Genomic DNA, 14,049 nt, shown 5'->3' with positions numbered 1-14,049 from the left:
TTTTCTCAGAAAAAATAATGTTTTAATGCTCTAATCATTTAAACTACATACACAATATATTTATATATAAATTGTTATACATTTTTTTCTTAGTTGTTTCCGTATAAGCATAATATTAATTATAAATGTAGTAAATTGTATTTTGTATGCTTTGACATTTTTGAATTTTGAATGGGAGTTTCCCTACTTTTTCATTTTCTTTTTTTTTTTTTGTTTTGTTACATTTTATAGCGATCCCTTGCAGCGGTTTCCAAATATGTTAATCAAAAATAGTTGCATTTTTAAGCGGTTTTCATTCTGATGTTTCATAATCATATTGTTGTATATGTATGTATATTCTATATATATAGCACATATAATTTGCTTATAAAGCTACAGCATATTCTCTGTGTGTATGTTGAGGGTATTGCTTAAAGAATTGTAATTTACACTTGAAACTTAAATGTACGATTTGAACTGCCAACAAGAGAATTATTTAAAAAAAACAAAAAATTCAAAGGAAATTCTCGGATAAGCGCAAGTGAGAGATAATTAATATCTATATAAAGGCTACAGTATATATACTAAATATATATGTATATATATTTATATGTATAAATTTATGTATTTGTATATATATGTATGTACTACCACATATAAAAAATATATATGCAAGTTCATTTCAAAAATCATAAGCGTCTCGTTTGCGTTTTCCATTTATCTATCGTGTTCTGTTCCACATCGCGATCTATTATCAATCATTTCGAAAGATCTCATCGTGGATCAGTTTTTGTATGTTATTGTTATTTTTTATTTCATTTTTTGGATTTCATTTTGACACATTTAATTTCCAGCTGCTCGAAGTCTATGCATCCGAGAGATCACAGTATGCGGCGCCGCTGCCCGCAGCCAACGTCTTCTGCTCATCGTCCATCAGGGCATCGACAAACTCGGCTCCCGCCTCGTGATGATTCACCTGCGGCGACGATGAGCTCTCGCCACAATTGGTGGCATACACATGCCGCCTGCTGCCGCCTGGCAACTGATTCGAGTCATCCGTATCCGCATCCCGTATCGAATTGAAGGCGTTGCAGGCATTCGCATTTGGCGAACAGGTGTCATCATTCGGCGGATAGACGTGCCTATGATAGCTGCCACCTCCGCTGCCTCCGCCCCCAATGCTGCCATCGCCATCGAGCTCGGCATCTCGAACGCTGCCAAACACAGGCGTATGCGATGAGCTCTTCCTCAGGGATGCGGGTGGCGACCAAACGGTCTGGTACAATGGCGATGCAAAGACGTACATATGATTGAGATACTCCATGTCATAGCTGGGCTGATACGAGTCCGTCTCCAGTGGATTGTATGTGTGCTGATACATCGGCGTCTGTCGGCAGCTCGCCGAGCCCGAAGCGCTGCCCGCATAGTGGGGAGTATCGTAGGTCTGCGACCGTGTTGAGCTGCTCAGCAAGTGCAGCTGGGCGTGGCCACTGTGACTGCCGCCGGCGCTGCTGCTGCCGCCTCCCGTTCGTCGGGCCGGCAAGGTGGCGTAGATGCCGCGATACGCCTCATACGGTGTCTGTGGATAGTAAGCATCGCTCCAGCGTACATGGTTCGGAGTGTAGTCGCCCTTGGCGTACAACTGCAAGGAAACCAGGAGAACAAATCAAATTTAGTTCAACATTCTCGAGAGTGGAAGCAGGCTGAAATGGTTTGCTGAGTGGCATTGTGACTTTAATGGCAATCTTAAAGCTCAAGATGGAAACATGAATTGAGAAATCCGAATATGTCTTGAAAAGATATTTGAATTTGACTTTTTACTTGGGAAGTTGAGTGAGTTAGATAGTTAAATGAGTAAGTTTTTGATAGCATTCAATATCGTATATTCATGAAATGGTAATGAAATACATATTGCCTGATAAATTATGATTTCTATTTTTTAAAGATTAGTCAAATTATATTCAAAATTGTACATTATTGAATAGAACGTATGTAAGAGTTTGAAATAAGTTCCTTTTAATTCAAACCTTCCATTATAAAAAGTATCTTGATCATTTCAAATGTGCATAAACATGTGGAACATCAGTTGACAAACTTTACCGTACTCAGAAAATATTTTCAGCATGTAATTATTCCATTAAATGCTCACCTGAATGGGTCGACAGAATCCCTTGCTCATATGTCGAGGCACTCCAAGCGTGTAGCTGTGACTGAATCCCACCTCAGAGCTGAGCAAATACTCGTGAAACTTATTGGGAAAGAACTCGATTTGCTTGTAGTTGTTGTAGATTTCCGGCTAGAGGGTGAAATTATAAAGTTAGTTAATTAAATTCCTAGTTAAAAATTGTGTCGAACTTACTGTTAGATTCTTCTTCTTCTTGTAGCTAGCCCAGTTCTGGGCTTCGAGTATGAGCTTGCCACCGGGTCGCAACTGATTGAAGATGCGCTTAAAGGCCAGCTTGAGGCCACCATCGCCGAAATTGAGATGCATCCACTTGGTGACGGAGAGACACAGTATGAGATCGTACTGTTGCGTGTCGTTCGACATTAGAGACTCGTCCTTGAGCACATAGTTCGTCTGGCGAAAGAATACATTTTGCGGGAATTGGTTTTTGCCCATGGGATTCGATGAGCCAGAGGAGGGCAGGTGGGGTATGCCGCCGTAGGTGAGCGGAAATGAGATGGGAAAGAATTCGTGTGGTTTGACCAGAAGTGCATCCAGTTTCTGTTGCTGCAGCACATCCAGCTGATGCTGATGATGATTGTGATGATGATGGTGGTGATGGTGATGATGGTGGTGGGGATGCAGCAACTGCTCATGATGCTGTTGCTGCTGCTGCTGCTGATGCTGCTGATGCTGTTGTTGCTGCTGCGCCTTGCGTCGCTTCTTGCCACGCCGCGTCTTCTTGTGCACACTGCTGTCGCCGCCTTGCTCCATCTTCTCAGGCGTCGACTGCAACAGCGGCTGCGAGCCAAGCTCCAGTTTCGGCTCCAGCTTCACCTCCTCCTTGGGAATGCGCACAAAGATCGAAAGATTGCGACGAGCACGCGCCACCAGCTCACGATCAATGTCGATGCCCAGTATGCTCTTGGGCGCCAAGTGGCGAGCCACCGTGATGGTCATGTGACCCACATTGCAGCCTATATCGAGTATGTCCTTGTTCTGGAACAATTCCGAATGCCGCTCAAAGACCTGCAGACGCACATCGCGAAACTCGTTCAGCTGGCGAAAGTCGACGTAGCGATCAAAGTTGCCATAGCGATACTTGACCCCATCCGCCCGGAACTTGGGCAGCTTTTGGCCCAGTGGGGGTATTAATGCTGGCTCCAGCATTAGGCCCACAATGGGTGGCTCGGTGGCATCTGTGGCGGCAGTTGTTGCCACTGTTGTGGCTGTGCCTGCTGCTGCTGCTGCTGTTGTTGACTCCTCTAATGCTTGGGCATCCGGTTCGCCGGCTGTGTGCGAAGTGGCAGCGGAAATGGTGCTCAATGGACTGCCCAGGCCATGCTCCGACAGATCTGGCGTATCGTCACGTGGCATCTCCACAACTAATCCATGAAGATTGCAAAGAAACGTAGATAAATATAGGCTGAAAGTTGGCTAATTCACTAGGATTTGGACTTACCTTCAATTAGCGGCTTGGCTGGAACCTCTTCGACCGGACTCAACAGCTCCGTTTCGCTGAAGGATGTGGAGCGTCGCGTGTTCGGCTTGCGTGCACCCGATGGCTGCAAAATGCGCGGCGGTCGCTTCCATGCCCCCGGCTGTGGCACCACCGGACTAACAATTTTATCCATGGCATCGTGTCGATGGAATTTCTAATAAATAAAGCGCTTAATTAATAGTTGCTCGCCAAACACACAGTCAAGTGGCATTTGGGTCAAGTTCTTTAATCTCTCTGTTCGTGTGCTCCTCAATTATTCAAACATTTCCTTTTTCGCCCCCTTCCTCGCTTCACACTGTCCTTTATACTCTATACATTTGAAATATGAGTTGGTCCTGTAAATACCGTATATAGTATATACTATATACCATATTTACCGTAAATATCGTATACTACATATTTATCGTAAATACAGTATTTACTGCTTGCAGTTGGAAAATTAAAAAAAAGTGCACAAATTTGTATATATAAATATTCCAAATACATATCCCTTACGGTTCTTTAGTTATTTCATAATATAATGAAGTTAATTTTATTTAGTGAAATTTTTCTATCAAAACAAATTGTGAAAGTGCTGCTATTTCTAAGTTCGCTGCTGTAAATAAATCGAAAATCTTATTTAACAACTGCGTTTTCAAACTTCAGCAAGTTAAGCATCGTTTAATATTCAATCTTTGAAAGCTCGATGAAACTTTCAATTATGAATAAACGATTAAGCTAAAGTAGTCTTATCCTTAATTCATCTATGTTAGGAAATTAAGAAATTCTGCAGTGTCTGTGATTGAAAAGTTAATTGAAACTGTCAGTATGAGAAAATTATTTCCTGAAGTTTGTAAAATCAATAAAATGATATTTGCTGAGTAGAGCGAAACAACAATGTTTGTAGTATGTTTTGAACTCATTAAATTGACCGATTTTCTAATTTATAATATTTAATTTGCATATATTTAATTTTATATTATTGCAGAAATATTTAGCATTAAAGGTTTTATTATTTTGATTTTCATTTGACAATTTTAATGTTGACTTAAAAAAAATGGAAGCTTGTTCCACATAGAATTGTATTACAAATATTTAATCTTCAAGGATTCTATATCGCTTACTTTGCCTGTTACTTGCACTGCCTAAGCATTGAATAGCGAGTACGAAAATATTAAAACCGAAAACTGAAACTGTAAATATGCAAATGTCAACTTGTTAACTGGCCCGGTTCTGTTCGCTTCTAATCGCTTTGCTTTGCTTTGCTTTGGCTGGCCCCAAAAAAGTGCTTTCCTTTCCGCCCCTGACACTTTAACCTCAATCTAAGCAAGAACAACAAAAACACACGCAAAAGTTTCGTCGGAGGAACAACAAAAAAAAAAAAAAGCAAGCTAAAAGCAATCAAAACAAAACAAGCGATTGACTTGCGCCCGCCACAATCACAGTCACACACGCACACGCACACACACACACACATGCTTAGGCACTTGCCCATTCCAAGTCCCAATGCCAATTTCAATTCCACATTCCAAGTAATTTCAATTCCATGTGTACACTCACCTTACTCTTTTGCGAGTTATTGCTCTCACTTATTTTACGCTTCCTGCTGTTGTTGCTGCCGCTGCCGCCGCCACTGCTGCCAGTGCTGGCTGCGCTGCCCGCAGCAAAGCTCAGACCCGTTCCGCCTACACCGTAGCACGTGCTGTCCAAATCCAAGCGCAAATCTCGGCTGGCTAACGCACGCCTCTCGGCCAGCGTCGACGCCACTGCCAGCGTAGCAGCCGATGTCGACGCCGCGGTCGCAGCGCCAAGCAACAAATCAGCCGAGCTGCTGTCAGCTGCTGCTGCGCCTGCTCCTACTCCTGCTCCTGCTGTTACTGTTGCCATGGCCAGTGTTGTGTTGTTGCTGTCACCACTGCTTTTTGTAGTTTCGGCAATTGTGGCCACATGTTGCTGCTGTTGCTGTTGTGGCGATGCCGTCGACGACAGCACGTTACATTCCATCTGTTCCAGTGCTGACAGAGTTTGAGCGCCAGCTGCTAAGGCTGGCGTGGTGGTCTCCTCCATAGCGGTGGCCGCAGCCTGCGGAGAGCGAGAGCGCACATGCGCCTGCTGCTGTGCCAATTCCATTGTTTCAACCGACGCCGATGCTGCCGCCTCACTCAGCAGAGTGCCGCTCAATGCAGCCACTGGCGATGTTGCTGCTGCCGTCGCTGCGACTGCGACAGTTGTTGTTGTTGCTGCCGCTGCCGCAGCTGTTGCTGTTGCTGTTGTGGTGCCAGTTGCAATCTCTGTTGCTACTGCTGTCGCTACGGACACTGTTGTTGTTGGCACATCGTCCAGTGAAATCGAAAGCGTTGACGTCTCCACGCTGCTGCCATCGACGGCAGCGTCGTCGCCGCCATACGACGTGTTGTTCGAATCGAAGCGACGCCGCTTGCGATTCTTGCGCTGTCGATGCTGACGATGCTGGTGATGCGGCTGCAGTTGTTGTTGCTGCTGCTTCAAGTGACTGCCCCGTGTCAACATGCCGCCCCGCTTCATCGGTGACGTCAGCTGCTTCTCGTACTCCATCGAATCAACGGGATCGAGCAAGTGCAACGGATCGTGAATGTTCGGGGGAATTATCACCTCCACTTTCGGCGGCGTTGTTATCGGCGACTGACGCGGCGTCGTCGCCGGCGTATTGTTGCTCGACGATGCATTCGAGGTGTTCTCGTGCTGCAGCGAATTGAGATTGAGCGGATCCGAGATGTTGCCACCCAGCAGAAACTTCGTGGGCGGCACAATCACCTCCTTGCGCAACCGCTTCTCAGGCAAAAAGAACTTCGACCGACCGCAGCAATAGTGAACCGCATTTGCCGCTGCTGCTGCGCTGCCCGAAATGATGCTGCTATTACCGCTCAGCGAACTTGTGTCCTTGTTGCTCTGCGTATCCTTGCCGGCGCCGCTGCCAACGCTGCCGTTGCAGCCTGTGACCAGGCAGCAGGTGTGATTGGCATTGTTGCCAGCGCACAGCACGTGATGATGATGTCCCCTGAAAATAGATTTATAGAGACAAATGAGACAATGTAGTCGACTGTGAGATACTCGGTAAACAAAAAGCCAAAAGTTAACATTGATCGTTAAGAATTGAATTATGCATTATTATTATTGAAAACATATGGTATAATAAATATTATTTATATTTATATATTTATATCATATTCAAACTAACTCTCTAAATTGAATTGTTTAGTTCCCTCTACAAATTCTTATTATTATTTCTTACTTTTCGTTCAACTTACAAAATATTTATTTGCAAAATTTTCTCTTACTTTTTATTTCTCTAAAAAATGTTGATGTAAGTAAACATTTCTGTTGCCAATAGTGTTCTTATTATTTACGTTTTATTCAGAGTTATATATTTTTGAAAAACTTCCTAATGAAAAATACAAAATATTACACAAATATCGATGCAAAATTGCTAATAATCTTTAAAGTTTATTGCTTTAAGCATATTCCCTAGTATGTGTTTAAAAGAACGAACGAATCCAATAAAATGTTTAGACTCTATTGCTGCTGAACTATGTAGAACATAAAATGGAATGGCGTTCTCTCTATAAACATTCTCGCTATTAGCCGCTTGTGTCTTGTGTTCACCGGGTATAATTAACTCATCATTAAGTTACGTTATTTTATTACGTTATGCTATTACGTTACGTTACCTGTGCGTCAGCATCTTTTTGTAGAGCTGCTGCTGCCCCTTCAGCCCATGACCATGACCGAGCTTGGCGTCCATGGATGCCACTGTGGCTGCCGCAGTCTGCGCCAGCCGCGTGTTGTGGCTGTGCTGATGATGATGATGATTACCGCTGCCCGCAGCAGCGCTGCCGACGCCGCCGCCTCCGCTGATGTTGTGATGAGCCACGCCCCCATGATGTGGCGCCCCATGAGTTTGATTCTTCACATTTTGTATATTTTCGAGATCCGCTTTGTGCGCTGCAGCCGCAGCTGCTGTCGCTGCTGCAGTCGCTGGCAGCGTGCCGACGCCGGCGCCGACAGCCGCCTGAGCAGCGACGCCGCCAGCGCCGCTGCCGCTGCCATTGGCATGATGTGCATGCTGATGCTGATGCTGATGATGTTGATGGTGATGATGATGCTGCGGCTGAGCGCTGGCGCCGACGCAGGCGCTGGCGTTATGCTTGCCGCTTGTCTTGTGCCGTTTGCTCCATGCTTTATTGCCACCGTTCTTGTTCTTGCTGCTCTGCTGCTGCTGCGCTGGCGCACGAAACTGATGATGATGCGCTGCTGTTGACGTTGCCGCTGGCGTCGATGTTGTCGGCAGCTTAGCGCCACCTGGCGGCGATGTTGGCGATTTCGATTTGCTTCGTGGCTGCTCATCAGCTGCGAGTTGTTGTTGCTGCTGCTGCTGCTGCTGCTGCTGTTGACGCCTTGGGCTCGGGCTCTGCTGCAGTCGCAGCGTTGGCGTCATGCTTGATCTGGTCACACGGCAATCACTGGGACTGACGCTTTTCGATTTATCCATTACTTTTGCTTTCAATTTGATTATTAGTGTTGAGCTGCAACAACACTTTGTATTCACTTTTTAATTTAATACGATATTTGTATTTTTTATTAAATCTTATTATTTTTTATATTTAACTTTTTAATGAGAATTTTGTTCAGTTTTGTATTCACTAGTTTTTCACTTTTTATTAATGCTGTATTAAAAATTTCATTAAATATTCTTTAGCACTTTGGGCAATTTTGCCACTTTCCTTTTAGTTTTCACTCTTCAAATAAAAAACTTCACTTTAAATTCAAAGCAACAATTTTGCTTTAGTTTTTAATAATAATTTTATCGATTGTTTACCGTAATTGTTCTTTTAAAGTTACATTTTTATATGCACATTTTATAATTTTTCAATTTTATTTTTTTCTTTTGTTTTTTTTTTCATTTAAAATGTTCTTTTAAAGTTACATTTTTATTTGCATATTTGGTGTGCTTGCTTATAAACTTTGTCTTCTATTCTATTTTGAAATTGTTTTCACTCTTTCACTAGCGAGTTTAACCAGCAACCTTTCCGGGATGCGAAATGATGGCACAGGATCCGGAATCATTATAGACCGCATAATACACGTACTTTAACATTATTTAAACAGTTCTTTTTTTTTCAACTTTGAACTTTGAAATCTGACGACTGCATCAATCACACACTTTAACCTTTTTCTTGTTCTTTTTGTTTGTTTGTTGTCCTCTTTTTTATTTTTATTTTTTGTTGCCAACTTTATTCTTCCTGCTGCACGTTAACGTTTCCGTTTCGAGCAGTTTCTTCCGTTTTTGGCTGTTCAACTGCAAAGAGAAAATATGAAAATGGGCGAAAAATTAATTGGAAATTTAATTAGTGTCAACAATTTAAGCGCACAACTCTTAATAAATGCACACACACACACACATACAGAGGAGCTGGAAACAACGAACTTAATAGAAAAGTGCAAAGTTCTAAAGCAGATTTGCCTGCACTACTTCTTCTCGTTAAGCTGCTCTCTCACTCTCTCTCGCTATCTTTTTCAGCCTCTCTCTCTCCCCCACTTTCTCTGCCTGGCACCTCTTTTGCACTCCATCTCGCTCTCATTCTGTGTTTCGCCTCAGACACACTTCAGCAATATTTTGCATTCATTATTTGCATAGTCAGGCAACGAACGAACCAACGACACAAACGAGCTTTGAAAAATTGAGCACAGACGTTGCCGCCTCCTCCTCCTCCTTCTCTTCCTCCACTCCACCCCTTGCACCATGCCCAGCCAACTCATCGCCAGTTTCAAGCTTTACCACAAACAACCCAACTCAACCCGTAGACGAAACCCAAGCATATTCTCTTTTTCTATGCTAGAGATGACACCGAGAACGCTGATGAATCTATTTCATTTGTTATATTCATTCAGAGAGATGTGGAACTGAATTATGTGTGTTTTATATATGATTTTGTTATCAGATGCACCAGAATTTCGGTACATATAAATATAAATATTAAAAGCATAAAAAACGAATATAAAAAGAGAAAAGAATATTCATACAGTTGTGAAATTGAAAACATTACAATTTTTACTTTGATAGAAGATATTTAAGAAATCATTTTATAAAGCAAAAAACGGGTTTTGCTTCTTTGGTATTGTTGGTATTGTTAAATATAGTACTATATCTGTATACCAAATACAGTATTTTTGCGGTAATTATTAATTCGATATATTTTAACAATACCGCACAGTGTTGTTTTTATTCATAAGTGATAAACTAGTGAAGGCATTCGGTATACTTAAGTATTTGTAGTATATTAACTCGGTATATTTTAAGAAATAATTTTATATGGCAAAAAACGACGGCTTGTGACGGGTTTTAGTTACTTCTGGTATATTTAGTAATCTATGATATATTGTTGAATATAGTACTATATCAGTATACCAAATACAGTATTTTTGCTGTAATTATTAATTCGGTTTATTTTAACAATACCGCACTGTGTTGTTTTTATTCATACGTGATAAACTAAAGAATGCATTCGGTATATTTAAGTATTTTTTAGTATATTAACTCGGTATATTTTAAGAATAATAGCTCGCTCACATTCGAGCAATTGGCTGTAGCATTTTTGCTTGTTTTAATTAGACAGGTTTTCATACAATGTAAAGAGCAAGTATTTTATATAACTCTGTCACTTTGTGTACTTTAGTGTCTTGTTCTTAAAGTGTTTTCACATTTATTGCATATTTTAAAATATATATTAAACTATCACGCGCTCATCTCTAAGTCTTTTTGCGGCAAGTGCATTAATATTTACACGGCAAATTGTGGTTGACTGAAGCTCTCCTTTACCTATCCACCTCTCGTGGTGGTTTTTTGTGAACTGCAACCCAAGCAGCAGAAATGCCAACAACAATCAGGATACCGAATCCTTCTCTACCCCCCACCCAACCATCCAAACTACGCTTCCGCCACCCACTCGAAAAAAGCCACGAAAAACTTAACTGAAAATTCCAGCAGTCGAGAACAGATTTTTCGTTGCAAAATGTTCAAAACGAAACGAAACGAAACGCAACAAAAAGCAGAGCAAAGCTTGCTCACACAAATTCTTTAGCGAGTCGTCATTGAAGTCCAACAACAAACTAACTGTATCTATTTTCCATTTAAAGCTGCCACAGCGGCCGCATCGTGATGCACGAGTATCTCAATCCGATCACACAAACAATACCAAAAAGTGCATATATCGAATAGTTTGAAAATATTTATAAAGACTCTTCACATGTGAAGGAGCAAAAGTAAATGTATGCATTTTTAATATTCAACATGTTATTGAAGTTCAATGGTAACCACGAAGCAAGTGCAATAACAACTTATTCAATAGAGCACAAAATTTGAATTAAAATGGCATCAAAATTAAGAAGTTTAAAGGAATCTGATATTACTAATTGAACAAACTTTACTGAACTGTTAAATGGGCGTGGTCAATGAAGGTTTTAACAGGACTAAGAATGAAATGCATATGTATAAAAGTAATTTAGAAAAGACCTTATTAAGCAAAGATTTAAATTAATATTTTTACTGAATTATATTATTTTGAAATAAGAATATGTCAGATTGTTGCTTTCTTGGAAGTTTACAATTTAATGGATAAATTTAAATAATAAACAAGTAAGAAAGTTACAGTCGAGTGTGCTCGACTGTGAGATACCCGCTACCCATTTTGAATAAAAGCAAAATATTGCGGTATTTTGCCAGCATATACCAAATATACTAAAAATATACCAAACGGTGTATTTGCTATATCGATATATTACCACATTCAAAATATACCATAGACGGCACAATATACCAGATTGTAGGCCAAAGCAACTAAGACCCCTAGTAACTAGGCGTTTTTGCCCATACAAAACTATTTCTTTAATAACTTCCACAATTTTTATCTGATCGCAACCAAACTTCAGGAATCATTACTTCTATGGTAATTATTATATACATACATCTAAATTCGCAGCTGTAGCTTCAAAATTACGCTTGTTATTCAATTTTATTGATTTGCGGGGGGCGGAAGTGGGCGTGGACAAAAATTTGAAACAAACTTGATCTGCGTGCAAACATAACAAATGCTGTCGAAAAATTATAGCTCTATCTCTTATAGTCTCTGAGATCCAGTGTTTCATACGGACGGACGGACAGACAGACAGACGGACATGGCTAGATCGTCTCGGCTGTTGACGCTGATCAGAATATATATACTTTATAAGGTCGGAGATGCCTTCTTCCACCTGTTACATACATTTCCTGCCGGCACAAAGTTATAATACCCTTCTACCCTATGGGTAGCGGGTATATCTATAATATAATTATTTAAACCATTGTTAAAATGTATATCTATTTATTCAAACTTCTTGAAGCCCAAATTTAAACATATAATATTATAATTAGATTAACATCAGCAGATCAGAAATTATAGAGATATTTTTTAAAATTAAGTAAATTGCATAATATGGGTAGGTTTAATATGCCAAAAGTTTTATTTATAGCCAGTTTACAAATCAAAGAATTGCTTTCATTAAGAATTGATAAATATTACATGTGAAAGTTTCTTAAATCCTTAGACCAAATATATTTTCAAGAAATCGGAGTTTTCAGGAAGTAATGTAAAGTATAACTCTTCTCTAGCCAATTGAATTCCGTGAATATATTTAATTGAAAAAAAGTCGGGCAAAAACTGTAATTTTTGATCATAACTAGCTAGAAAATTTGAAACAGTGACTTGCAAAGCCTGGTGAAAAGCGGTGAACGAAAGATATCATCTGCCGGCATTAGCATAAAATGCAGTTAACGCACCCAAAGCTGGTTAAAGCTTTTAACCCACAAAATCTGAAGCGCGTAGCCTACTTGCGACCGAGCTTACAACGCGAGGCGGGGCAGGGGAATGAATGAAAAGCTATCAAAAAATCAGAGCAAGATCCTTCTCTTCATCGTGTTTGGCACAAAAAAACAAAGGCAACTTTTATTTGCATATTTTTAGGCGCGCGAGGCGCGAGTGCGCGAAATGGAAACTCGTCGCACAATGTGGCAGCAGCAAAGGCTGTGGCAATGTGGGTGGCATGTGGCATGTGGCAAGGTGCTTAGGGGGGCGAGAGAGATGCGCGTGCCTCACAAGCTAAATTTTAATTAAAATTTAAATATGCGGCACGTTGTCGTGCCACGAGGTTGCCGCTGGCTGCCTGCCTGACTGCCTCACTGGCAACGTCACTCCGCACTTTCCCGACTAAATGTGGGCCAAAGCGTAAAGCAATTGTTCAGCAAAGAGTGAGAGAGACGAGGAGTGAAAAGAAATTGCGTGTGAGTAAGTGGTCGCCAAGAGGTGGCTTCACTGTACACATTTGGCCAACGGATATTGTCAATTTTGTTAATTTTGTAAACATTTTAATGATGACGTCGCGACGTCCTGGCGAACCGAGAAAGTTGTTTTTTAGTTAGCCCAAATGTAATTTGCATGTAAATCAAATAAGTTCATTTGTCGCTTGCTGCTGCCTCCGAAGCCGCCCCTTTTGCCACAAGTGGCAACTTGCTAAGCACTCTCTGCCCCTCAAGCCGAAACCCCTCGACAGAAATTATGTTCATGATGATGAAGATGATGACGATGATGAAGCTGTGGCTCTGCATGTTTGGCTTGCCAATTTGCAAACAACCAACGCACATTTTGCTTACATTTGCGATACTCTGTAAAAATTGAAGGTTAAACAAGCATGTTAACTCAACAGATGTTAAGTTTATTTATAACACATGTCCATAGTGAACTTCCAAATAATCGATTGTAATCCTCTCTGTATATTGCATAGGTTTAACATAGCTCTATATTTTAAACTGCTTTAAATATAGTTAAATATAAGTTGTACTAAATGGATTTACACCAAAGTTGAGTACGTAGTATTGTAGTTAGTTATGTTAGCATAAAATATTCATTTATATTATTCTTGGTTAATATTAGCTCCAGGTATTTGTTCTTATATTTTATCGCTGCATTTTTACGACCTCGAATTTGAGTTCCTTAGGGACTCCTAAAAGTGTAGCAAATTAACAGTTATCAAACTATAAAAGGAACAGAAATGTTAACTTAACATTAGAATGTTAGCAACTGTTTAATTTGACGCTGTTAGCAATAGATTATCGCAGCTCTAAAAAATTAATGAATTTAAGTTCATCTGTTCATCGGTAGAAAAGCATCCGAAATTACTATTAAGGTTTGTCACAATTAACAGTTACATAACAGTGTGAAATATACAGCAATGTTAGCTTAACATTTTAATGTTAGAAGGTTTATTTGATGTTGATAGCAATTGATTATCGCAGCTCAGGAAATAAATGAAATTTATCAAATTTAAAAGCGTCATAAATTCAGGTCGACTTAATATA

General features: G+C 40.6%; 1 protein-coding gene across 3 annotated transcripts in view; it reads right to left on the bottom strand.

Annotated features, from left to right (window-relative positions):
* Positions 1-187: 187 nt before the first annotated feature.
* Positions 188-14,049, bottom strand: part of LOC133840962 (7SK snRNA methylphosphate capping enzyme bin3) — a 52,766-nt gene continuing 38,904 nt past the window's right edge. For all 3 annotated transcript variants that reach the window (XM_062273186.1, XM_062273187.1, XM_062273188.1), the window contains 6 exons: positions 7,331-8,958; positions 5,184-6,660; positions 3,606-3,798; positions 2,339-3,528; positions 2,129-2,275; positions 188-1,621 (listed from right to left, as the gene is read on the bottom strand). In XM_062273186.1, coding sequence (XP_062129170.1) covers positions 845-1,621; positions 2,129-2,275; positions 2,339-3,528; positions 3,606-3,798; positions 5,184-6,660; positions 7,331-8,151 — 4,605 coding nt within the window. In that variant the 5' untranslated portion in view covers positions 8,152-8,958 and the 3' untranslated portion in view covers positions 188-844. The remainder of the gene's footprint in view (positions 1,622-2,128; positions 2,276-2,338; positions 3,529-3,605; positions 3,799-5,183; positions 6,661-7,330; positions 8,959-14,049) is intronic.

This window comes from Drosophila sulfurigaster, chromosome 3 (genome assembly GCF_023558435.1).
Source record: "Drosophila sulfurigaster albostrigata strain 15112-1811.04 chromosome 3, ASM2355843v2, whole genome shotgun sequence".
NCBI classification, from domain to species: Eukaryota; Metazoa; Arthropoda; class Insecta; order Diptera; family Drosophilidae; genus Drosophila; species Drosophila sulfurigaster.
The sequence above is the reverse complement of the archived record's forward strand: the minus strand, read 5'-3'. Positions and strand labels throughout refer to the sequence as shown.